The following is a 27,996-nucleotide window of genomic DNA, read 5'->3' on the forward strand; positions in this document are numbered from 1 at the left end:
ATCAAAAGCTTGGAGTGAGATCACATGCGGTTAGGGGAGGGGCCTAAATGGAGCCCCGCCCCCGCCTATCCCCGCCCCCAATTTTACCCATTGTTCATAATTAACCAGCAAAAATTGAAATTATAACAATTGGTAAATCTGATAAATGACAGAGCAATTCATCACATCAAATATAGGCCTACTCTTTAATGTTATATTTCAAAATTAGGCTACAAATATATAACAAATTGCTCCAAAATGTTTGGAAAAACAATATTTTTGCATTTTTCCCTGACATCTTTGAAAAATACAAATGCAATGGCAATGATTAGGCTAATGTATGTTTTGACAGGATACAATATTACCAAGAGCACTCTGCTTTAGCCTTAATGTAACTAGAAATACTATTAATACAGTATAATATAGAATTTAAAATAAACTGAAGAAATACATCTTCATTCCTTCCCATACCCAATAACATTTTCTTAGCCAAACTGAGCCAAAGCTTTTGGCCTGGTTGCAAAGCAATTGTAGAGTTTTTGACTGCATCAATAATGTATACGATGGGCTATATATTAAATGTTCTAGTCTAAAAATGTTAGGCGAGCTTTCTTCCAACTTACTTTCTCCATCACGACGCGTGTTCGCGCGATGTCGCGGTGGCCGAACTTCCGTGTGTGTTCGCGGACTTCGCGCGTCTATAAGTTGCCTATGTAACGGAGGCCAGCTAGTAGTTGCTGTGCGAGTAAACCTCAGATGCTAGGGGCTAGGGGCTGCAGTCTTTAGCCTCCTTGTTAGAGCGCCTGACTCTCACGCCGGAGACCCGGGTTCGAGGCCCGCACAGAGCGGGGCGAGTAGGACCCGGGTGGAGGGGTTACATTGGTGCCGTGACCCGGATGGGAGTGAGGTTTAGGGGGGTGAGTGTAACGGAGGCCAGCTAGTAGTTGCTGTGCTAGTAAACCTCACTCCTCTGATCTCAATAGGCGCTCTAGCGACAGATGCTAGAGGCTGCAGTCTTTAGCCTCCTTGTTAGAGCGCCTGACTCTCACGCCGGAGACCCGGGTTCGAAGCCCGCACAGAGCGGGGCGAGTAGGACCCGGGTGGAGGGGTTACACCTAGTAACGAACGCAATGGCCGAGATGCGGACGCGCTGGCGCCAGGAAACTTATCTTTGCGTGCATGCGCCTCGTATACAACGTTATATATAAAGCTTGCAGGACAACTTGGTTGGCATTGCCTTTTCAGCGTGAGATATACACGGTGTGGCGTGTGAGCGTGTGAACTGGTTGAATTGCGTGTGTCTCACGGCCAATGCGTGAGACTTGAGAACCCTGCCTTCCTCCTGGTACGCAGAAGTGTAGCAGCAACACCTTCATGGTTCTTGTTATGAGCTTCTCTTGACAGTAGTGTTGCGAGCCATGAACTGAAAGGAATTAAGGGAACAGCTGTCCCATCTTCCTTCCAGCACTGGATTCGTCCTCCACAGAGAAGAATTCCTGTGCTCTCGTCTTTGTGGACCACCAAGCGGTTAAGTGTTGAGTCCAGAAACTGACAACCATCTTGGGCGGCGAAGACCAGGTCTTGGAATGCTTGTGCTCTCTCCTCAGTTGACAGGATAGAATTGTTTGCCTCCCACTTTGATGAGTCTGGTGCCTGGCCACATTAATATTTTATATTGTTCAGAATTTATAGTATGATATGTAAGTGTTATTAATATTGTCATTTACACTGTCTTTTTATGTCTATAGGTTTATAACCTCTTTGTTTGTGGACAAATCAACTATATGTGGAAATAATAAATCCAAGTAAACAAAACCACAATTGAGTTATGCAACGTGTTCTCTCCTGACGCCCCGTTCGGTGGGGAAATTCTTGGAAAACCGAACAGAGTGTGTGTGTGTGAGTGAGTGTGTGTGTGTGTGAGTGAGTGTGTGTGTATGTGAGTAAGTGTAAGTGAATGCATTTGTGTGAGTATGTGTGAGAGAAAGTGTGTAAGTGAGTGTGTGTGTGTATGTATGTGAGTGAGTGTAAGTGTGTGTGTGTATGGTCCGGGTATCGTTCGTTCATTTGTTTATGCTTTCATATATGAAAACGAAAAAAGTAGAAAACAACTCCTTTTTTCGTTTTATTTGAAAAAAGAAAAAACGAAATTATGACTTGATTTTTGGTTTTCTCGTTTTTGCACGGAAATCAGAGAAACCACTTGATATTACGATTTCCCCCTGTGGGTGGGGCTAAATCTGATTGGCATGATATGCATTCATTATTTTTCAAATTAAGAGTTTTCCAAACACTGTATTTGTTAGCCTGTAAAATTAATAGTTTATATGCATGCTATTTGTCACCCAATTATCAGACTGATCTCATGAAATGGCGTATGTATGACACGCCAATTCGTATTTCCATTTTTGGCGTGCTATCAACACGCATAATCGCTTTTCAGCGTGTTTATCAACGCCTTTGACTTTAACGTTATATTACTGTATTATGTATATATAAATATATGACCTACCCCAACCCCGTCCCTAAACCTACCCGTCACTGGGGTTAATACCATTTATGAGTCTTCTCCTACCATCCTAGGAAAAGAAATATCGCTCCACAGATGTAGATATAGATTTTGCTTCGTTTCGCTCGGACATTTAACGGCGTACACATACACGCGGAATCACTCGGACATTTAATGGCGTAGACATACACGCAAAAGATTTCGGCGTGGACATACACGCGGATACCTCAAAATGCGTATAGATAGCACGCCACTTGAATTGAAAGTGGCGTGTATGTTTACGCAAAGTCATGATGTCATGTTGCAAATTATCTGGCTTCACTGACTGAAAAAATCTATTGAAATAGCCTCAATGTAAACATTTTCACGCATTGAAGTTGTCACGGTGGTTATCAAACAAAAGGCAGAATAGAGAGAAGGCCCTTCTTATTGTTTATATTGCATTCCATCGCAATATAGGTTACTTTTGCCTTCCCTATACTCCTGCTCACTACAGTTTAGAGGATGCCTTTCAAGACAATCATTGGCAAACACCTAACCTGACTCCGCCAGATGGATTTGCTCCGCATATCCATCTGGAAACCTTCCGTTGAAGTAGTTTTGGTAAAGGGCGAAAATACTGGTTAGCTGATTGGCCTATGTTGGTGATAGACGGGCCAAATCAACCAATCAGATCAACGAAGCATATGACGTACTAACAGAGCGTATCTTTTCCTCTGAGAAAAGCCTCCAGAGCTGTGTTTTGCTCTTCTTTCAGTGAAGAAATACTCTGTTATTCCGATAAAACTGGCTCGATAGCCATGCTGATGCTAGTTTCATCCGCTGAAGCCGACATGTTCTTTAGACTGAACTGACGCGCTTCTCGTTGCGTCACACCTCAACCCGCCTCAAAGCCAACGCTGATTGGACGTTCGTTTGGTGAACTGCTCCCAAATTTTCTTTAACGGAAAGTATCCAGACTGATCTGCGAGTGAAACCTTTAAAAAGCTCGCGAGATCAGGATGGTCTCACGAGGCTAGCAAACACCTACAGTAGTCAACCAGAATGCCTATTATCGCCGCAGAAAAAATAAACCAGTCGCATTTCAAGTAGGCTACTTCGCGAAATGACCTCCAGGTGGCGCAAATGGATACTGTGCAAAACAGCAGCAATTGCCGCATTTTGAAATGTAAGCGGGGTTAATGTCAATTAACAGTAAGGACGAAAAACTACAACTATGGTAAACAGAATATTATTTTTAGGCCAGAAAACGAGAACAATATCCTATTTCATATTGTAGGCCTATCTAGACGTCGGTTGGCGACATAAGCCTCTTCCCCGGGGGAGCAGCGCGATAAAAAAAAAAAATAAATAAAAAAAAAATAATAATAATTAGGTGCAATGAAGCTGATTTTTACTATTCTATTGAGGAATGAATGAAGAGCGCTTTTAGTCCAAAAGAGCGCACATTTAGAAAAAAATATTATGTTCACGTCTCATTGCTTTAGAGAGAATTATTATTTCTATAAATTTGTTCACTAAATGATGTGCTCTCGAGGGGTTTGAGTGCTCTCTCCACTGCCACCACAATAGAATAAGCATAGGCCTATATCACTCATCAAAATGGAAAAAAAAAACGAAAAAAAAAATGTGCCTATGTGAGTTATCACACCAGCAGAAGTGCTGATTTTCTGAACATCTGCACAATCGCAAATGGGAAATGATACAACAGTTCAATAAAGTTACTGAGTAACTTTCATAGATAGGCTACATTCTTTTTTTGCTCCGTCCAACAAAACAGAATAAACAGCAGAACCGCTGCGCCTCCGAGTTTTGTTCTATGGTTTTGTTCCTCAAAATATCTGCATTTTTGACAGAATCAGACGAGTAAATGATTCATGTAGACTACCCATTCATAAATACAGTCGTTTGTTAGGTTAAGCGAATTAGGATTTTTAAACGACTCGTTTGAATAAAGGATGCAACTCACTCATTAAGATGGAGACTTGCCGCCACCTACTGGCGCCTGGCGGTGTTAGTTTCATAGTTAAAAAGTAGACGTTTCATTTTTTTTTCAATCATTTCATATTTCTACCTACAATTGTTTTACATTTAAAACATTAATCTCTTAACATAATTTATGCAATTATAATTTGCTGTGTAAATCATCATGCCATGTCTAAACAGCCTGTGTCAATCCAAAAATGTATTTTATTGGTACCGACTTTCTTTTCTTTGGTCATAGTAGCCATACACCATGTCTTTGCATTCTGATTGAATTTGTTGACTAAAATAATGAATGCATATCATGCCAATCAGATTTAGCCCCACCCACAGGGGGAAATCGGAATATCAAGTGGTTTCTCTGATTTCCGTGCAAAAACGAGAAAACCAAAAATCAAGTCATAATTTCGTTTTTTCGTTTTTCAAATAAAACGAAAAAACGAAAAAAGGAGTTCGTTTTCACATATGAAAGCAGAAACAAATGAACGAACGATACCCGGACCGGGTATGTATGTGAGTGTAAGTGTGTATGTATGTGAGTGTGTGTGTGTATATGAGTGTGTGTGTGTTTACAGGAACTAGAGGGACATCTACTGGTTATTTCAGGACAACTTCCTGGACCTGTGAGAGAATAAGTCCGGCTGTACACTTCATTTACAGTCATAATGTTCACATCAGGACATTCTTGAACTCTGTTGTCACTTCAGGAATAAAGTTGTTTCAGTGAAGTTCGGCGTAAAGCCTATTACACCCAATAAACAAACTAATGAACTTTTATAACAGCATCATCATATGACCTCTTTAACTGGTGTTGAACTCGCATTTACTGTAATAAAGTAAAAAATGGCAAGACAAAATATCTCTTCATAATTTATTGTCAATTTTAAATCATAGTACATTCACAATCCTCCCAAAATAATGCACAGATTTAATAATAATAAAACAAAAACACAAAGAAATAAACCCATCTATATGTACAAATCCCTGTAGTTTTGTGTAACAGTGATGGAGGTGTACGATGCGGTCCGTCCCACTGCCAGTTGTCATGCCAACAGACCAAACAAAACCAATTTATTAATCAAAATTTCAAAAATGAGTGTGCGAAAAAAACACATTGTACATGATCATGCACTCTCTCTCTCTCCGTGTGGAGCTCGGCGACGCCTCTATTGTGTCATTTTGGGCATCATGGGTAAATCTCGGCTGAGAACGAGGTATTCATCTGCATAAAACACAGGAAGTAACACGAATCCGTGAGAAACGCATCATCATACGTTCCTATTCCTCTCCTGCGACGAAGCCGATGTGCGTGTGATAACTCGCTCGGGTGTCGGTGTGTGTGTCTCACAGTCACAGGTGATGGTGAGCTGTGCTGGTGATGGTGGAGTCCAGTCCAGAAACTGGTGTTCAGTGGCAATCAGTGGATCTCAATGTGAACCTGAAAGGGGGACAGAGATCTATGAGAACTCCACACACTGAGAGCTGGGCCGGAATACGCTCAGCTCCAGTTACAGGACACGGGAACAAGGACTAACCTGATCCGCTAAACTCTAAAGATAGGTCAAATAAATAGAGATCTCGATTTTATACAAATCAGACTTTTTAAACAGTGAGTCTAAAATTGAAGTTGATGGTAAATGGACTGCATTTATATAGAGCTTTCACAGACCCAATGGCCACCAAAGCGCTTTACATATTGCCTCACATTCACCCATTCACACACCGACAGCGGTGTCAGCCATACAAGGCGCCATTGATCAAATAATGGTCATAAAAACAACTTGGTCTGAATCACTAATGAACCACACAGATAGACATACAGATAGACATACAGATAGACATACAGATAGACAGGCAGATAGGCAGACAGACAGACAGACAAACAGACAGACAGGCAGACTGGCAGATAGACATATAGATAGACAGACAAGCAGATAGACAGATATATAGACAGGCAGACAGATAGACAGACAGACAGACAGATAGCTAGATAGACAGACAGACAAGACAGACAGACAGATAGCTAGATAGACAGACAGACAAGACAGACAGACAGATAGCTAGATAGACAGATAAGACAGACAGGCAAATAGACAGACAGATAGATATAGACATACAGATAGACAGATAGACAGACAGACAGACAAGCAGATAGACAGATATATAGACAGGCAGATAGACAGACAGGCAAATAGACAGACAGATAGATAGACAGATAGACATACAGATAGATAGACAGGCAGACAGATAGACAGACATACAGATAGACAGACAGACAGGCAAATAGATAGACATACAGATAGACAGACAGACAGACAGACAGACAGATAGATAGATAGATAGATAGATAGACATGCAGAGAGACAGACATACAGATAGACAGACAGGCAAATAGATAGATAGACAGACATGCAGATATACAGACAGACAGACAGATAGATAGACAGAAATGCAGAGAGACAGACATACAGATAGACAGACAGACAGGCAGGCAAATAGACAGACAAAAAGGCAGATAAGCAGACAGACAGACAGACAAGACAGACAGACAGATAGATAGACAAACAGATAGATAGATAGATAGATAGATAGATAGATAGATAGGCAGACAGACAGGCAGACTGGCAGATAGACATATAGATAGACATACAGACATGCAGATAGACAGACATACAGATAGACAGACAGACAGGCAGGCAAATAGACAGACAGACAGGCAGATAGGCAGACAGACAGACAGACAGACAGACAGATAGATAGACAAACAGATAGATAGATAGATAGATAGATAGATAGATAGATAGATAGACAGACAGACAGGCAGATAGACAGACAGGCAAATAGTCAGACAGATAGATAGACGGATAGACATACAGATAGACAGACAGGCAGACAGATAGACTGGCAGATAGACAAATAGATAGACAGACAAGCAGATAGACAGACAGGCAGACAGATAGACTGGCAGATAGACAGATAGATAGACAGGCAGATAGATAGACAGACAGACAGAGACAGATAGACTGACAGACATATAGATAGACGGATAGACATACAGATAGTGAGACAGATAGACATACAGATAGACAGATAGATAGACAGACAGACAGATAGACATACAGATAGGCAGACAGACAGACAGATAGGCAGATAGACAGATAGATGAGACAGACAGGCAGACTGGCAGATAGACATATAGATAGACAGACAAGCAGATAGACAGATATATAGACAGGCAGACAGACAGATAGCTAGATAGACAGACAGACAGACAGACAGACAGATAGCTAGATAGACAGACAGACAAGACAGACAGACAAGACAGACAGACAGATAGCTAGATAGACAGATAAGACAGACAGGCAAATAGACAGACAGATAGATATAGACAGACAGATAGACAGACAGACAGACAGACAAGCAGATAGACAGATAGATAGACAGGCAGATAGACAGACAGGCAAATAGACAGACAGATAGATAGACAGATAGACATACAGATAGATAGACAGGCAGACAGATAGACAGACATACAGATAGACAGACAGGCAAATAGATAGACATACAGATAGACAGACAGACAGATAGATAGATAGACAGACAGGCAAATAGACAAACATACAGATAGACAGACAGGCAAATAGATAGACATACAGATATACAGATAGACAGACAGACAGACAGATAGATAGACAGACATGCAGAGAGACAGACATACAGATAGACAGACAGACAGGCAGGCAAATAGACAGACAGACAGGCAGACAGGCAGATAGGCAGAAAGACAGACAGGCAAATAGACAGACAGATAGATATAGACAGACAGATAGACAGACAGACAGACAAGCAGATAGACAGATAGATAGACAGGCAGATAGATAGACAGATAGATATACAGATAGATAGACAGGCAGACAGATAGACAGACATACAGATAGACAGACAGGCAAATAGATAGACATACAGATAGACAGACAGACAGACAGACAGACAGACAGATAGATAGATAGATAGATAGATAGACAGACATGCAGAGAGACAGACATACAGATAGACAGACAGGCAAATAGATAGACATACAGATATACAGATAGACAGACAGACAGACAGATAGATAGACAGACATGCAGAGAGACAGACATACAGATAGACAGACAGACAGGCAGGCAAATAGACAGACAGACAGGCAGACAGGCAGATAGGCAGAAAGACAGACAGACAAGACAGACAGACAGATAGATAGACAAACAGATAGATAGATAGATAGATAGATAGATAGATAGATAGACAGGCAGACTGGCAGATAGACATATAGATAGACATACAGATAGACAGATAAATAGACAGACAGACAGATAGACATACAGATAGACAGATAGATAGACAGACATGCAGATAGACAGACATACAGATAGACAGACAGACAGGCAGGCAAATAGACAGACAGACAGGCAGATAGGCAGACAGACAGACAGACAGACAGATAGATAGACAAACAGATAGATAGATAGATAGATAGATAGATAGATAGATAGACAGACAGGCAGATAGACAGACAGGCAAATAGTCAGACAGATAGATAGACGGATAGACATACAGATAGACAGACAGGCAGACAGATAGACTGGCAGATAGACATATAGATAGACAGACAAGCAGATAGACAGATAGATAGACAGGCAGATAGATAGACAGACAGACAGAGACAGATAGACTGACAGACATATAGATAGACGGATAGACATACAGATAGTGAGACAGATAGACATACAGATAGACAGATAGATAGACAGACAGACAGATATACATACAGATAGATAGATAGATAGATAGATAGACATGCAGATAGACAGATAGACAGACAGACAGACAGACAGACAGATAGATAGATAGATAGATAGATAGATAGATAGATAGATAGATAGATAGATAGATAGATAGATAGATAGATAGATAGATAGATAGATAGACAGACAGACAGACAGACAGACAGACAGACAGATAGATAGATAGATAGATAGATATACAGATAGACAGACAGGCAGGCAGGCAGGCAGGCAGGCAGGCAGATAGACAGAGACAGATACAGATACAGATACAGATAAAGATACAGATAGACAGACAGACAGAGAGGATAGATAGACAGGCAGATAGACAGAGACAGATACAGATACAGATACAGATAAAGATACAGATAGACAGACAGACAGAGAGGATAGATAGACTGGCAGACAGATAGACAGACATACAGATAGACAGATAGATAGACAGACAGACAGACAGACAGATATACAGATAGACAGACAGGCAGGCAGGCAGGCAGGCAGATAGACAGAGACAGATACAGATAGACAGACAGACAGAGAGGATAGATAGATAGACTCGCACCTGTAGTCGCACGTTGAACATCATGGAGGCGATGACATAGAGGTATGGGAATCTGAGTCTGAGTCTCCAGGCGAGATCGAAGAAGATGAGCAGAGTCCGGCTGAGCCCTTTAGAGAACAGCCCGTACGAGCCCGACACACGCAGCACCAGATGCGCCAGAGCCGCCATAAGAGGACGCTTCCCTGCTGACGCCCCTCACACGCGACACATGATGAGCGAGCGTGCGTTACAGCGAGCGTCTGACAGTCCTCATCTCACATCAGCTGAAATCATCATCATCATCATCCTACACCCTGCTGTTACTCACGATCTATGGTCAAGATGCGCTCGCGACCGGATGTTGTCAACTTCTACTTCCTGTATACGTCAGTGTAATCGTAGTTTAGTTCCCCAACATTAATGTTAAATAAAATAATATCTTACCCTCATGGTCTTTTTTATTATTATTATCTTCTCTTATTTTTCCTTTGTTATTATTATTATTTTTTTAGCAAATCATTGTTATTTTTTTTCTTATCCTGTAAGTTCAGTTGACATTGAACATGTTGTTGATATATTTTGTGTATTGTATACAAAAATATTGTATATCATTAATGTCATCTCTGTACAGTTTGAAAGCATAATAATAATAAACATTAATGTTAAATAAAATAAGAAATAAATCAAATTAAATAAAAAAACATTAATGTTAAATAATTAAGCCACCTTGCTGAAAAATAATAAATTAATTAAGAGATTTAAAATAAAGCATAGCTGTGTGAATCCCTGAATGGATATATACACTGTCCTAAAACTGAAATATATATATAAAAATACTTTTTGTAAACTTGAATTTTAGACATTTAACAAAAATGAAATGTATATAGATATAGATATGTTTATACTGTTTATAGATATGTTTATGTCTGAACAAGACCATTCACAGACAACTACAACATGTCTCAATAAATGTGTCTTCATTTTGAACACTGTGGGTGTACTGTAAAGAAAGAAAGAAAGAAAGAAAGAAAGAAAGAAAGAAAGAAAGAAAGAAAGAAAGAAAGAAAGAAAGAAAGAAAGAAAGAAAGAAAGAAAGAAAGAAAGAAAGAAAGAAAGAAAGAAAGAAAGAAAGAAAGGGGCGTTAGCAGTAGGACTTTTATTCTGGAGGGAATCGAGCGGAAGTGCGCTTGTAAATCTCCAGGAGTCACTTCCTGTCTTGGGTGGTGGCTTCAAACTTTCTTACTCGACTTCATTCCTGTGTGTGGGAATGAGAGGAGGAAGAAAACTTAATCTACAAAAGCGTCTTAATCCCCAGTCGCAATAAGTGTTGTTTGAACGGCGTCGTTTATTTGACCGATCGTGTGTAATTTCGGGCGGAGGGAGAGTAAATATCGAGTTGAAGTCATGCAGGCCATCAAGTGTGTGGTCGTCGGGGACGGGTGAGTAACTTTACTGTCTCGGTACTGAAATTTTGTCCCTCTGAAGAGGACTTTACTCACTTATAATGACTTATACTGTGTCTCAAAGCCTGCTGAACTGCCACTTTAGACCGCGTTTATGGCCTCGTTGACTCCTGCGTGACGTCACGCGCACGGTTTTATTTATTTATTTTTCATTGAAGAAAATGTCAAAACAAAAATACAATTCAAAAATCCAAATGCAAGGGAGATGTATAACGTTAAACAATAATATTTTAGAGGGTGTAAATGCTTGTACAATTTGAATAGCTTTTTGTTTCTTCGAGGGTAATATTGACTCTATAATAATTCACTTCATTTTTAAATATTAACGTTAAATATCCTGAAAATGTACAATTGTGCATGTGACATTTAGCCATTAAAATAAAGAATAATAGTAATATAAGAGCAGGTTTGTTTATCTTTGGAGTTTACATACATGCATACATACATAAAATAACATCTTTCCACTATAATATAACATTTCCAACAATAAAAGCAAATACATAATGTTTAAGTAATGTTTAGCAGGGTATATTCTGTGAAGGAGTTTTAAAGATACTTCTTTCACCTTGTTTAAGAGATTTCTTCCAGGCAACATCCCTCACAAACCTGCAATTACCACAAATATGCAATTACATTTGGTCTCGAAACAACATCCTTATTGATCTGTTATGATTATTACACCATATTTCCCTCCAGGCCAGTGATTTGGTGCGCTGGCTGGGAGTTTCTGGTAATCTTATTGCTGTTTAAACAACATGCATATCTTAGAAGAAATCACACAAAACTGCGAATTCCCTTGGTGGTCTGGAAATATTATAGTTTGCCATTAATTCCCTATCCGAGTTATATAATTGGTCCACCAAAACAATATTATTCAGAAACCAATTTTCAAAGAAAAAAGTATTTTGTTTAAATCGAATGTCCATATTATTCCCGATAAAGTATTTAATTGGTGAGGTAAAAAGTTGTGTTTTGTAAGTTACGCTGAACATGCTAGAAAAGCTTGATGATGAAAGTTTGATAATATCAAAATATCAAAATTAATATCAAAATATAGAGGATAATAATATTCCAAGCAGAGACTGGATACCTAACAAGTTGTCTAATTGTTTAATTGCGTATTGTTTAATGTAGTGACGTTCATTAAGACCATTTTTCTTATTTAATGTAATTAAAATGTAATTAAAATGTAATTTCCTTTTTTTCCAAGCAAAATCAACAAGGATCTTGTCAATCTCCTTTGATATTTTATGATCAGCCTGAAGAGTTTTATAATCATAACTCTCCCTCTTAATGACGAGCCTCTTAAAAGGCATTGATTAAACCTCCTTTTATTTTTTATTTTTTTGTTAATTGGATTGAAATTGAATGAACTTCTATTCTGTTGATTCATATTTATTTTTACTTCTGTCTTGACTTTTTTGAAACACTAAGACGCCACTGATTATTCTTTGACACTTCGTAACATTCAGAAAACTCTTCTATTATTTTAAGAGTGAAATGATGCACAATTTAAAGGGGTAAAAATGTAAATTCTGTCATTAATAATTTCTCCCCCTCATGTCGTTTCAAACCCGTTCATCTTCGGAACTGAAATGAAGATATTTTTGATGAAATCTGAGTTTTCTGTCCCTCCATTGACAGACTAAGCAACTACTTGACACTTCAAAAAGTTCATAAAGAGATCGTAAAAAACGAATCCATATGAATCCGAGCGTCTTAGTCCTAATTTTCTGAAGAGACTCCATTGCTTTATATGATGAACATTGAATTTAGGCAGAACTAAGCATTTAAATATCACTGTATAAGATATGATTGGCAGATATAGAGTTACGACGACTGATATACTGTAATAAAGATCTCAATGATTTACACTCACCGGCCACTTTATTAGGTACACCTGTCCAACTGCTCGTTAACACTTAATTTCTAAGCAGCCAATCACATGGCGGCAACTCAGTGCATTTAGGCATGTAGACATGGTCAAGACAATCTCCTGCAGTTCAAACCGAGCATCAGTATGGGGAAGAAAGTTGATTTGAGTGACTTTGAACGTGGCATGATTGTTGGTGCCAGAAGGGCTGGTCTGAGTATTTCAGAAACTGCTAATCTACTGGGATTTTCACGCACAACCATCTCTAGGGTTTACAGAGAATGGTCCGAAAAAGAAAAAACATCCAGTGAGCGGCAGTTCTGTGGGCGGAAATGCCTTGTTGATGCCAGAGGTCAGAGGAGAATGGCCAGACTGGTTCGAGCTGATAGAAGGGCAACAGTGACTGAAATAACCACTCGTTACAACCGAGGTATGCAGCAAAGCATTTGTGAAGCCACAACACGCACAACCTTGAGGCGGATGGGCTACAACAGCAGAAGACTCCACCGGGTACCACTCATCTCCACTACAAATAGGAAAAAGAGGCTACAATTTGCAAGAGCTCACCAAAATTGAACAGTTGAAGACTGGAAAAATGTTGCCTGGTCTGATGAGTCTCGATTTCTGTTGAGACATTCAGATGTTAGAGTCAGAATTTGGCGTAAACAGAATGAGAACATGGAACCATCATGCCTTGTTACCACTGTGCAGGCTGGTGGTGGTGGTGTAATGGTGTGGGGGATGTTTTCCTGGCACACTTTAGGCCCCTTAGTGCCAATTGGGCATCGTTTAAATGCCACGGCCTACCTGAGCATTGTTTCTGACCATGTCCATCCCTTTATGGCCACCATGTACCCATCCTCTGATGGCTACTTCCACCATGTCACAAAGCTCTAATCATTTCAAATTGGTTTCTTGAACATGACAATGAGTTTACTGTACTAAAATGGCCTCCACAGTCACCAGATCTCAACCCAATAGAGCATCTTTGGGATGTGGTGGAACGGGAGATTCGCATCATGGATGTGCAGCCGACAAATCTGCGGCAACTGTGTGATGCCATCATGTCAATATGGACCAAAGTCCCTGAGGAATGCTTCCAGCACCTTGTTGAATCTATGCCACGAAGAATTGAGGCAGTTCTGAAGGCAAAAGGGGGTCCAACCCGTTACTAGCATGGGGTACCTAATAAAGTGGCCGGTGAGTGTATAATACAAGTGATCAGATTTTCATCATCAATATCAGCATTTGGACCAGATTTCATGATCTTGCTCAGTTTGCGCCTCTGAAGAGGGGTTTTTTCCTCAAATATATGAGCTCTATATTCTCACTGCATCTTAAAAGCTTAAAAAATATTAGACAAAACATAAACGCATATGCAATTTTTATTTTAGATTTTCTTTTAGATTTTTTAGAAAGGTTCAATAAACTTCCATTTAAAATAGATTGATTGTTTATACATCTGGCTTTACATAGTTGAAACATTTAATTGTAAATGTAACATTTAAAAGGTTACAGTGTAATTATACAACTAATTAGATATATGAATTTACTTCATGGACTAACTCTAACGGGATTCCGATTCTTATTTACATTTAGTTTGCCTGTGGTTTATAAACGCCATAGAAAAACAACTAGCCGAACTAATGTACACGTCAAGCATTATTAAACACAAGTAAACACCCAGTAATTAAAAAAGAACAAATAAACACAACAAAAAGATACAACTGAACACAGATACGACTGATATAAACAGTGTTTTAAGATTCAGGCACAGAAACTGTAATCAAATGTAAAATAACACTGCACTTTATAAATTAATTATACATTACATATATAGTTACTATAGTTACAAAAGTTACGAGCACATTTGTGTTGTTTGATCAGTGTTATTATAGAGACACATCAGGAATATCAGTGCTGTCACTTTAAGAGCCGCACGGGTCCAGTACACTGATACACACGCCTGCGGTCGCCTCACGCTTGACTGCCTTATAGACACAATGAAATGCTCACAAAGGAGGAATCAATAAGAGGAATTACAATTATTTTATAACAAGTATCTGATTCCTGCCCTCAAGTATTCGATTCCAGGATTGGAATGGATTTTCAATTCCCAACCCTAGTTAGGGTTTGGTTTAGTTGCATGTAATTATGCATAATTTATAGTTATTACGATAGTAAATGCATGTAACGTGTAACAAGGATACATTAAAATAATGTTACCAACTGTTTTTTCTCTCCTAGTTAACATGTTAATAGATTCATTCCATGGATTCCTTTTAGAAAGAATAAAATGAACTGCATTATGTAATAGAGGCGTTATGTGTGGAGGACATTTGTTTGTTTAAATTTAATGTGTACAGCTTCTTTTTCTTTTTTTTTGCATTTTAAAAAGTTTGCACAAATGCTTTCGGTTTTATAAGGAAGTGAACGGCACAAAATGAGATTTCAGCCCTACAGCGATTAGTCATATATGAGAACGCTTTTGATCTTGATGACTCCGTCCACAGACTAGTTTTTCAACCTGTTACTGTTACTGTGTCACGATGCCTTGTGTTTACCGTCATCCACTTTACCTGTGTTCTTCCTTATTCCAGAGCTGTGGGTAAAACATGTCTGCTGATCAGCTACACCACCAATGCCTTTCCTGGAGAATACATCCCCACAGTGTGAGTGTGTTTGCTCAAATATCACACACACACACACACACACACACACACACACACACACACACACACACACACACACACACACACACACACACACACACACACACACACACACACACACACACACACACACACACACACACACAGAGCTGTATAAACACAGAAATCATTTCATTACTTCTAGATTAGCTTAAAGATTCCTCCAAGAAAAAGTGTCCATTTTAGGATAGAAAACAGTCGGCTTAGAAACAAGGTGCAATGTTACAGTATTAATCTAAATATCATATTATTTTAATCTTCAGTCAATATTGGAATAGTTAGCTTAGCTACAGTGTAACCTGTCCTCGGCCTCCTTCCTTTTTTACATTCGATCTTTGTGTCTCTGGTTTAATGTAGGGCTGGGCGATATATCGCACGATATTGTTATGCGCATCTCTTCAGTAAAGCCGGTTCTTTGATTAGTAGTAAATCACCTTCACCTGCTTTCAGATGGAAGATATGATGCAGATATGAGTGTTCAATTAACACTCAAGAGTGTTAAAGTTAATGAGATAATTAAATGATTAATTTAGTGATGATTGAGCATTATTGAAGACACCTGATGTTAACAAGCAGAATCACTGAAGGAGAAAATCACAAATTGTAAGCCACCGTTATGGCGATCAGTGTTTGCTTTAGTTGGACTCTTGACACTTATACTTTCACTTTAAATTTTGTTTGTCTGCTGTTATTGATTTATAACAGTCAAATGAACAAAGAAAAGTGTGATCTGATAGTGTTTTGGCGTAATCATGCTGTGATCTGAAAAATGAAACTTATTGAGATAGTTTGATTTAACTTGTTAGCAACAGCTTTGTGATTCTACAGCATATGATTATCAGTATTTTTCTTATAATCCAAAATATTTAATAAACATTGTTCTGATCAAAACACTCTCAAATGAATTTATTTAGAAACACAGACATCAATAATCAGCCTGTGAATCTCAACAATGGTGACAATAATAATGCATGTTGCAGTGGCTGCCACCAATCACAACTCATTAATGGCTCCCATCATGCATTGCGGTATGAATATATTATGATCTGAATTTAATTTGCCTAATTGAATATTCTGCTCGTCACCATTGTTGAGATGCATTGACTGAGTTTTGAGGTCTGTGTGTGCCTAAAAGAGGTGGTTTTTTTTTTAAAGAACTCCTTTATATTATATCTAAAATTCTGGATATTTATGCAGAATCACAGTTATGCTGTAACCAACAGCATAAATCACATACATAAAGTTCAAATGATTATTGTCATAATATATCCAACACCATTAGATACTTTTGTTCTTTGTTTATCTGGCAGTTATAACTCAGATTCAACAGCCAAACAAAATTTAAATTTAATAATACTATAAGGGTCAAGAGCCCAATTAAAGCAAACAATGATCGCCATAACGGTGGCTTAAAATTTTAGATTTTCTCCTTCAGTGATTATGCTTTAGGTGTCTTCAATAATGCTCAATCATCACTCAATTAATCACTTAATTATCTCATTAACTTTAACACTCTTGAGTGTGGACTCATATACACTCCCAGGAGTGTTAATTTAACACTGGAGTTTTTGCTGTGTACAAAGAGCCGTAGTTCACTGACAAGCTGAGCCATATCGCATCAATTATCGCTGGCGATAGTCCGCGATATTAATGCGATATGGCTCAGCTTGTCAGTGAACTACGGCTCTTTGTAGTAAATGCCGCTCCATCTGAATGCAGGTGAAGGCGATTTACTACTAATCAAGGAACCGGCTTTACTGACGAGATGCGCATAACAATATCGTGCGATATATCGCCCAGCCCTACCTATGTGTATACCATGTATTTACTATATGACCGGCAGGACTTATGTTGAATTAAAGCTAAAGTTTTCCAATGTTCAATGTGATGCGATATATCGCCCAGCCCTAATCTGAATTGTCTATGTAATTTACTTTTCCTAATTGAATATTCTGCTCGTCACCATTGTTGAGATGCATTGACTGAATCTTGACGTCTGTGTGTGCCAAAAAGAAAAGAAAAAAATTGTAAAACAACTTTTAAGAAATCCTTTATATTATACAGGTCCTTCTCAAAAACTAAACTTTCATATATTTTAGATTCATTGCACACCAACTGAAATATTTCAGGTCTTTTATTGTTTTAATACTGATGATTTTGGCATACAGCACATGAAAACCCCAAATTCCTATCTCAAAAAATTAGCATATCATGAAAAGGGTCTCGAAACGAGCTATTAACCTAATCATCTGAATCAACTAATTAACTTTAAACACCTGCAAAAGATTCCTGAGGCTTTTAAAAACTCCCAGCCTGTTTCATTACTCAAAACCGCAATCATGGGTAAGACTGCCGACCTGACTGCTGTCCAGAAGGACGTCATTGACACCCTCAAGAAAGAGGGTAAGACACAGAAAGAAATTTCTGAACAAATAGGCTGTTCCCAGAGTGCTGTATCAAGGCACCTCAGTGGGAAGGAAAAAGTGTGGCAAAAAACGCTGCACAACGAGAAGAGGTGACCGGACCCTGAGGAAGATTGTGGAGAAGGACCGATTCCAGACCTTGGGGGACCTGCGGAAGCAGTGGACTGAGTCTGGAGTAGAAACATCCAGAGCCACCGTGTACAGGCGTGTGCAGGAAATGGGCTACAGGTGCCGCATTCCCCAGGTCAAGCCACTTTTGAACCAGAAACAGCGGCAGAAGCGCCTGACCTGGGCTACAGAGAAGCAGCACTGGACTGTTGCTCAGTTTTGCATGTCATTCGGAAATCAAGGTGCCAGAGTCTGGAGGAAGACTGGGGAGAAGGAAATGCCAAAATGCCTGAAGTCCAGTGTCAAGTCCCCACAGTCAGTGATGGTCTGCGGTGCCATGTCAGCTGCTGGTGTTGGTCCACTGTGTTTTACCAAGGGCAGGGTCAATGCAGCTAGCTATCAGGAGATTTTGGAGCACTTCATGCTTCCATCTGCTGAAAAGCTTTATGGAGATGAAGATTTCATTTTTCAGCACGACCTGGAACCTGCTCACGGTGCCAAAACCACTGGTAAATGGTTTACTGACCATGGTATTACTGTGCTCAATTGGCCTGCCAACTCTCCTGACCTGATCCCCATAGAGAATCTGTGGGATATTGTGAAGAGAAAGTTGAGAGACGCAAGACCCAACACTCTGGATGAGGTTAAGGCCGCTATCGAAGCATCCTTGGCCTCCATAACACCCCAGCAGTGCCACAGGCTGATTGCCTCCATGCCACGCCGCATTGAAGCAGTCATTTCTGCAAAAGGATTCCCGACCAAGTATTGACTATTGAGTGCATAACTGAACATAATTATTTGAAGGTTGACTCTTTTTTTTGTATTAAAAATACTTATTTTATTGGTCTGATGAAATATGCTAATTTTTTGAGACAGGAATTTGGGGTTTTCATGAGCTGTATGCCAAAATCATCAGTATTAAAACAATAAAAGACCTGAAATATTTCAGTTGGTGTGCAATGAATCTAAAATATATGAAAGTTTAATTTTTATCATTACATTATGGAAAATAATTAACTTTATCACAATATGCTAATTTTTTGAGAAGGACCTGTATCTAAAATTCTGGATATTTATGCAGAATCACAGTTATGCTGAAACCAACAGCATAAATCACAAACATAAAGATCAAATGATGATTGTCATAATATAACCAACACCATTAGATCACTTTTTTCTTTGTTCATCTGGCAGTTATAACTCAGATACAACAGCCAATCAAAATCTAAAGTTAATAATATAAGGGTCAAGAGCCCAACTAAAGCAAACAATGATCGCCATAACGGTGGCTTACAATTTTAGATTTTCTCCTTCAGTGATTCTGCTTTAGGTGTCTTCAATATTGCTCAATCATCACTCAATTAATCACTGAATTATCTCATTAACTTTAACACTCTTGAGTGTGGACTCGTATACTCTCCCAGGAGTGTTCATTTAACACTGAGTTTTTGCTGTGTACAAAGAGCCGTAGTTCACTGACAAGCTGAGCCATATCGCATTAAATATTGCTGGCGATACGTCCGCGATATTAGTGCGATATGGCTCAGCTTGTCAGTTAACTACGGCTCATTGTAGTAAATGCCGCTCCATCTGAAAGCAGGTGAAGGTGATTTACTACTAATCAAGGAACCGGCTTTACTGACGAGATGCGCATAACAATGTGATGCGATATATCGCCCAGCCCTAATACACAGACACACACAGACTGTTTAAGCTGTTTCATACCTATACATGACAACTGCTCTCTGGGTCAGCGGCAGCAAACTTGAATGTTAGCTGTGATTGCACTAGTCAAAGGTTTAAGATTGTGATCATTTAACAGTTAATCATGCGGCTCTAACTGGTAAAATGCCCTCCATAAGTAAAATGCTAAAGTCCTCCGAGACTCAGTCAGGAAACCTTTTAAATCACAAGATGGGGCTTTTTTAAGTGGGCTGTTCTATCATGCGTTGGCATGAAAGAGAGAGAAACCACATGTGATACCAGATACCAGAGACATGAAAATAGTTTCCATGGGCAACAGGAAATATCCAGTTTAGCGGGCAATATATTGAAATGTGTTCGAACATTATAGAATTAGAGTGGCCTTTTATTGTGGACAGCCTAAGGCACACCTGTGCAATAATCATGCTGTCTAATCAGCATCTTGATATGCCACACCTGTGAGGTGGATGGTTCTCGGCAAAGGAGAAGTGCTCACTAACACAGATTTGTGAATAATATTTGAGAGAAATAGGCCTTTTGTGTACATAGAAAAAGTCTTAGATATTTGAGTTTGGCTCATGAAAAATGGGGGCAAAAACAAAAGTGTTGTGTTTATCATTTTGTTCAGTGTATATGTCTTAGAACAGCTGTGATCCGACCGTTCAAAATGGGGTATTCCAGAGAGATGTGCTATAAAGTATTTTAATGTGAGCATGTAAATGAAGCACTGGGTTGAAAAATGTTTTTGTACTGTGAGTTTTGTAAAGCTGAAAAACCTCCTGTCTTGTTTAGGTTCTGCATTTGTTTACAGTCAGCTTTTTAACCTGGTGATCACTGATAACATCCTAATACTCAGAATTGCATTGCCTTTTAATTGACAGATTTGATAATTATTCTGCGAATGTGATGGTGGACGGGAAGCCAGTGAATCTGGGTCTGTGGGATACAGCAGGACAGGAGGATTACGACAGGCTCCGCCCCCTGTCCTACCCTCAAACGGTACGATCACACCGCTCACAACTTATACAGTTTTTCACAATTACTTAGACACATTTAAACTACAGGGCCGTTGAATACTTGAATCTGATTGGTTGACGAATGTTCGAAGGTGATTTTCAGGGAAACGCACGGCTAAAGTAGTTCCGGCAGGTTTGACCGCATTACAGTTTCCATATCACTGCGCGTAGTTGACTAATAACGAAAAATAGGATACAATTCATTACAGGAATGAACATGCAGCCCCATGCGCTTGATCTGCCATTTCCGATGTCTAACTTCACAATCAATATAAAACATGTAAAACTGCAAAAGCCTAAAAGTTCAGACAATGGGATTTAGTGTTTTATCAATTCAGAAAAACTGTAAAAGGACTTGCTGTAGGGCTGGGCGATATGGCCAAAAAAAATTATCACGATATTTTTTTTTATATCAGTCGATATCGATAATTATCACGATAAATGTCAAATCTTTATTTCTTTCAAGTTTGAAGGCAGAATTTTGCTCCTAAGTGAAAGTTGTATAAACCAGAGCGTTGTGGTTTTAAAAATCTGAGGTAGAACATTCAAACATTTGTCATTTTTCCTTAACAAAATAAATATCTGAAAAGAAAAATATTTCTTCAGCACAGTTTGCAGTGCAGGCTGCAATATTCAAATTACATGTTTTGTCTCGAAATGCATATTTGACAGTGAGTTGACAGTAAATCTACATCCTAACTCAAGCTAATGCTACTATGTTAAATTTATGTTCATTAACAAAAACAGTAACATCTGTTTGTTTGTTTGTTTTTTTATTTATTTAAGGACCACATTTTTATTTGGTAAAATGTAATATTCTGACTGTTTGAGTTTTAATAAAATTAACCATTGGTCATCCAGTATCATGCATTTAGATCATGATAACCACAGATAAAGCCAGGTACAGCCTATAGCACCTCACTATCATGGCAAAATGTAACTTTATGGTTTCTATGGTTTTTCTATGAAAAACAGTAGCCCAACAGTTAAATACATTATTAAATACTGTAATTATATTCCATTAGTCATTTAATACATTGTCTACATTAATAATATTATACAATTCAATATGTATATCCCACATTTCATGGTGCAGTTAATATTACTAGGCTAACGTTACAGTAAATCCATGGTAGGCTAAATGGATTCAGTATCAATTCAGATTCTGACTGTTTCACTGCGCAGTATTTCTCCTGTTTGTCAGCGGTGTTTCATCAGCCTTTAAACTGATTTAAACTGGACATTTGTGTTCTTAGTTCGCTGAACTTTCACTGGATCTCGTGAGCGAGACGATCAGAGTAAACGCGTCTGCTCTAGTGAGCTCGCGCTGCCGTTTGGACTTTGAGCCGAGCGGATAAACGGTCCGTGTGGCGCGCGGTTCAAATGAGTTTCGTTCCGCTTTTGGCGCATACACATTATCGAACATTTATCGACCTCTTGATATCGTTTTATCGAGAAAAAATATATCGCGATAATTATCGTTATCGTTTTATCGCCCAGCCGCAGAGGTACCTTACATAAAAGTGGCCTTAAAGAGGACCTATTATTCTTTCTTTCCATGTTCATCTCTCTTTAGTGTGTAATGTTGCTGTTTGATCATGAAGAAGCTCCAGTTCTTCTCTATATCAGTGTCAGTGTTTCTGAACTCCTGAAACGCCTCCATTGTAGTCTTGAGTTTCTTCCGGGAACGAACACGTCACAATATTCCTCATTTAAATAATTCATGCGCAGAATAAAGGGGCGGGGCCTGGTTGAGTTAGTTAGTAGTGTGTTAAACTGGCGGTTATGGAAAGGGGCGGGACATTTCCCAAACACACTCGAAGCGCTCGACCAATCACAACACACTGATCCAGCCGACCAATCAGAGCACAGTGTGCTTTTCAGAAGGAGGAGCTTCATAGAGACAGGAAGTAAACAGAGCGTTAAGTTCTTGTTCTTCGTTTAGGGGTAAATCGAAGTTGGAAATACCTTTACAGGGATATACATATATAACGTTACCCTGCAAATCCAGAGTTCTCTCGAGAGCACAACTTGAATTTGCTCAGCGAGTTACTCTGGCATTGAGTAATGATGCTCATTAACTATGCCCTTGTAGCCGAGCTGCACCAATCGCATCGGGTTATCTGACATAGGCGGGTCAGAGGCGAGATGACGACAGCGCTGCGACGTCGAAGTCATTAGTAAACATTGCAAGATGGCTATGGATGAACACCAGTTGTTTGAAACGGCTTTGGCCGCTACAATGAACGAGTTAGACTTGGCTTTGTACCTAAAAGAGGAAAAGAGGACGGCGCTCGAATCGTTCCTTTGCAAGAAGGACGTTTTTGCGGTTTTGCCGACCGGATACGGCAAGAGTCCAATCTAACAGTTAGCTACGCTGGTAGCGAAGCGTATGGGGCGTATTGTTGTGATTGGTAGAAGTGTTATCCAATTGTGTGCAGTGAGATTTTCAAATGCATGCTTGATGCCGCCCCTCGAGCTGGGCGATTTTCATTACTCAATGCCAGACCTGTAATCTTTCAGATTTGGGTCTGGATTTCCAGGCTAATATAACATTACAGCGATTTAACATCTGACTCCGCTCGCACTACTGAGAGCAGCTTTTAGATGAGAAATATTTTTATATGAATGGACCAATGGTAGTTCAAAGGCGTTTGCCAGCCAGAGCGAACTTTTCCGGGAACGTTCGTTTAGAAAAGCTGATTCAAACTCCAAACGAACTCGCATTGCACTGTCCTCTAATTGGTGTTCTTAGCCAAAATTAGCCAGCCAGCCAAACTCCCGTCAGGAACAACACAAGAGTCTGGATAAAGCTTCTTAGAGGTTTAATAGAGACTCTTGCTGAGCATGAAGACATGAACAAAGGAGTGAAACTGAAAATAAGCACAAAAAATACGCTTAGGTGAAATTCTCGTACAAATACCAACAAAGCCTAATTACAATGAAATATAATGTCTCAGTATACAATCAGTTCACGAATTGAAATCAAAGATTAATACTCGTATATGGTTTTAAATCAACATGAAATCAGCACTTCTATTATTACAAAATACTGTAAAACAGAAAATATATAAACCCCTTACAGGCAGTTCTTGCTAAGGAGAAACCGAAGCATAAGAGGATTATTGCAGCTGGAACAATCTTCACCATGTGCTTTGATTACTAAATCTAACTCCCTGATTCAGCCAGCAACACCACACTCGACCGCTAGAGGTCCTGATTACTCTACAAGCACAGAGGGCAGAGCACGCATTAACTGAAGAACTAACTGATGTGACGTCACTTCAAACTAAATCAGGCCACAACAAAGTTCGTCACATCAGTTCGTTCTTCGATTAATGTGTTTGAACATTCAAACATGAAAACCTATTCTAGTAGATCAAATCAAGAGTTATAAACATTATGGGTCCTCTCTAAATCTTTATTTTGTCCACTTAAATTAACAGTAAGAATGGAAAGATATAATCAAGACTGTGTGTTATGATTGATGATGACTAAATTTACAGTTACATTAACTTTATATCGGTAATGTATTCAACCACACATTTTTTAATGATTAACTAATAGCATTTTGCATTCATGTTTTGTCTCCTGTGTGTTCTTTTAATATTATCATATGTTCAATGCAACACAACTTCTTGTCAAATGTCAGTGTCTTGCACAATTCTGGCAGTAATACATACCATAAAGAGCACGTGCATATGAACGGTGTTAGTTTAATGCTCTGTAAATAGTGTGAACACATCTGTATATCTCCATTGGTACATCCCGAATGCTTTTTTCCCATAGGACGTGTTTCTCATCTGCTTCTCCCTTGTGAGTCCTGCCTCTTTCGAGAACGTCCGTGCAAAGGTGAGAGCTTTCTCCTTCAGAGTACGAGGTAAAACCAACCTAGCAGACATTGTTACCAGTGCTGGATGTTGTGATAATGTGAAATGCCGTGTGTTCAGTGGTATCCAGAAGTGAGACACCACTGTCCAGCCACTCCGATCATCCTGGTGGGAACCAAGCTTGATCTGAGAGACGATAAGGACACCATCGAGAAGCTGAAGGAGAAGAAACTCACACCCATCACGTATCCTCAGGGCCTGGCCATGGCCAAAGAGATCGGTAGGTGCTTAAACACGCCGCCAAAACACTTCAGTGGACTACTTTAGTAGTGCCTTTCACCTTAAAGGTGCTGTATATCTTTTGTTTTCTGTACTAAAGCATACAAATACCAGATATTAGGAATACATGCTGAGTTCACATTAGGAAAATAACTCGGAAAATAACAACTAATAAATTAACGGTCCGTTAAGCACAAATGAGTTGCGCAGTTTCGTTCCGCTTTCATCACGTTTACCATCTGATGTTGGGCAATGTTGTGATGGTCAACCACGTTAGCGCGAATGCTAACAAAATTTTGGTCGGCAGGAAAAATGGTCCAACGAACCGTTCGGTTTGTAATGTGTACCGAACCGAAAGCCTCGTACCGAACAGTTCAATACGAATACGTGTATCGTTACACCCCTAATATATATATATATATATATTTTATATTTATTTTAGTCAATATTTAATAAATTAGAAATAAATTAGAAAACGCATGTTTATGGCTGGGCGATAAATCGCACGATATTGTTATGCGCATCTCGTCAGTAAAGCCGGTTCCTTGATTAGTAGTAAATCGCCTTCACCTGCTTTCAGATGGAGCGGCATTTACTACAAAGAGCCGTAGTTAACTGACAAGCTGAGCCAAATCCATTAATATCGCGGACGTATCGCCAGCAATAATTGATGCGATATGGCTCAGCTTGTCAGTTAACTACGGCTCTTTGTACACAGCAAAAACTCCAGTGTTAAATTAACACTCCTGGTAGTATATATATGAGTCCACACTCAAGAGTGTTAAAGTTAATGAGATAATTAAGTGATTAACTGAGTGATGATTGAGCATTATTGAAGACACCTGATGTTAACAAGCAGAATCACTGAAGGAGAAAATCTAAAATTGTAAGCCACCGTTATGGCGATCATTGTTTGCTTTAGTTGGGCTCTTGACCCTTAGATTATTAACTTTAGATTTTGATTGGCTGTTGCATCTGAGTTATCACTGCCAGATGAACAAAGAAAAAAAAGTGAACTAATGGTGTTGGTTATATTATGACAATCATCATTTGATCTTTATGTTTGTGATTTAAGCTGTTGGTTACAGCATAACTGTGATTCTGCATAAATATCTAGAATTTTAGATATAATATAAAGGTTTTCTTAAAAGTTAAATGTTTTAAAAAAAATCTTTCTTTTAGGCACACACAGACGTCAAGATTCAGTCAATGCATCTCAACAATGGTGACGAGCAGAATATTCAATTAGGAAAAGTAAATTACATAGACAATTCAGATCATAATTTATTCATACCGCAATGCATGATGGGAGCCATTAATGAGCTGTGATTGGTGGCAGCCACTGCAACATGCATTATTATTGTCACCATTGTTGAGATTCACAGGCTGATTATTGATGTCTGTGTTTCTAAATAAATTCATTTGAAAGTGTTTTGATCAGAGCAATGTTTATTGAATATTTTGGATTATAAGAAAAATACTGATAATCATATTCTGTAGAATCACAAAGCTGTTGCTAACAAGTTAAACCAAACTATCTCAATAAGTTTTATTTTTCAGATCACAGCATGATTATGCCAAAACATAACCAACACTATCAGATCACACTTTTCTTTGTTCATTTGACTGTTATAAATCAATAGCAGCAGACAAACAAAAGTTAAAGATGAAAGTATAAGTGTCAAGAGTCCAACTAAAGCAAACACTGATCGCCACAACGGTGGCTTACAATTTGTGATTTTCTCCTTCAGTGATTCTGCTTGTTAACATCAGGTGTCTTCAATAATGCTCAATCATCACTAAATGAATCACTTAATTATCTCATTAACTTTAACACTCTTGAGTGTTAATTTAACACTCATATCTGCATTATATTGTCCATCTGAAAGCAGGTGAAGGTGATTTACTACTAATCAAGGAACCGGCTTTACTGACGAGATGCGCATAACAATATCGTGCGATATATCGCCCAGCCCTACGCATGCTTATACTTTAAATGGCAACCTCTTGAATCTGCAATCCTATTACAGTATTTTACATAAATACAGTATTTAATTGTTTAAAAATATATTAATATGTGAATAAAAAGGAAGTAAACGCTGTAACAGGGCACTGAGTAATCTGGTAATTTCGTGAAAATGAAGTATCTTTGAAGATGTTTGTCCTGAACCCGTGCTCTTGTGTGTGTGTGTGTGTGTGTGTGTGTGTGTGTGTGTGTGTGTGTCAGGGGCGGTGAAGTACCTGGAGTGCTCAGCTCTCACACAGCGCGGGCTGAAGACGGTGTTCGACGAGGCCATCCGGGCCGTGCTGTGCCCCCCGCCGGTCAAGAAGAGGGGCAGAAAATGCTCACTTCTCTAGAGACTGACGCCACCCAAACTGTGTTTCTGAAGGAGAAACGAGACCCGGCTTTCATCTCTCAACTTTTCCTCCATCGTAATCACCAGTACAACTTTACTCACTTCACAAAACATGTAGTAAAACATCGATCCCCGTCTCCCTTAGACAAACACGTGCTATTGGACGAGCTGTGGCCTTTGACTAACGGATATTAACTCTTTTTTTTTTTAAAGACTGTTAACAGTGTCCTGAAGTTGGTTCCTTCCATTGAGAACCCATAATGTTTGTTTACAGTCTTTGTTTGAGAGAGAAATGAAGATCTGGCCAAATAGCACTACATTAGCATATAGCACATTTCTTGCTTTTTAACCCCTAAAGAGCTGCAACCATTTAGCTAACCATTGGCTACTGTGA

The 27,996-nt window shown here is 39.1% G+C and overlaps 2 protein-coding genes across 3 annotated transcripts in view; one reads left to right on the forward strand and one right to left on the reverse strand.

Moving 5' to 3' along the window:
- The window catches only part of LOC130084985 (small integral membrane protein 10-like protein 2A), a 168,588-nt gene extending 158,373 nt beyond the window's left edge, over positions 1 to 10,215 (reverse strand). The window contains exons 1-2 of one of the 2 annotated variants that reach the window (XM_056250526.1): positions 9,860 to 10,215; positions 5,840 to 5,909 (exon numbers count right to left, since the gene is read on the reverse strand). In XM_056250526.1, the coding sequence (XP_056106501.1) occupies positions 5,889 to 5,909; positions 9,860 to 10,027 (189 nt within the window). In that variant the 5' untranslated portion in view covers positions 10,028 to 10,215 and the 3' untranslated portion in view covers positions 5,840 to 5,888. Of the gene's footprint in view, positions 1 to 5,328; positions 5,910 to 9,859 lie in introns of those variants that run through there. The other variant, XM_056250525.1, reaches the window with a different exon arrangement.
- An 813-nt stretch (positions 10,216 to 11,028) lies between these two features.
- Positions 11,029 to 27,991, forward strand: LOC130084982 (ras-related C3 botulinum toxin substrate 1-like). The gene is made up of 6 exons (XM_056250522.1): positions 11,029 to 11,277; positions 15,775 to 15,846; positions 21,002 to 21,119; positions 24,926 to 24,988; positions 25,087 to 25,246; positions 27,473 to 27,991. Exons 1-6 carry the CDS (start codon positions 11,243 to 11,245, stop codon positions 27,601 to 27,603), a joined length of 579 nt encoding a protein of 192 aa, XP_056106497.1. The 5' UTR covers positions 11,029 to 11,242; the 3' UTR covers positions 27,604 to 27,991.
- The last annotated feature ends 5 nt before the right edge of the window (positions 27,992 to 27,996 follow it).

This window comes from Rhinichthys klamathensis, unplaced genomic scaffold (assembly GCF_029890125.1).
Source record: "Rhinichthys klamathensis goyatoka isolate OS25496 unplaced genomic scaffold, OSU_Roscu_1.1 h1tg000070l_1, whole genome shotgun sequence".
In the NCBI taxonomy this organism is placed as follows: domain Eukaryota; kingdom Metazoa; phylum Chordata; class Actinopteri; order Cypriniformes; family Leuciscidae; genus Rhinichthys; species Rhinichthys klamathensis.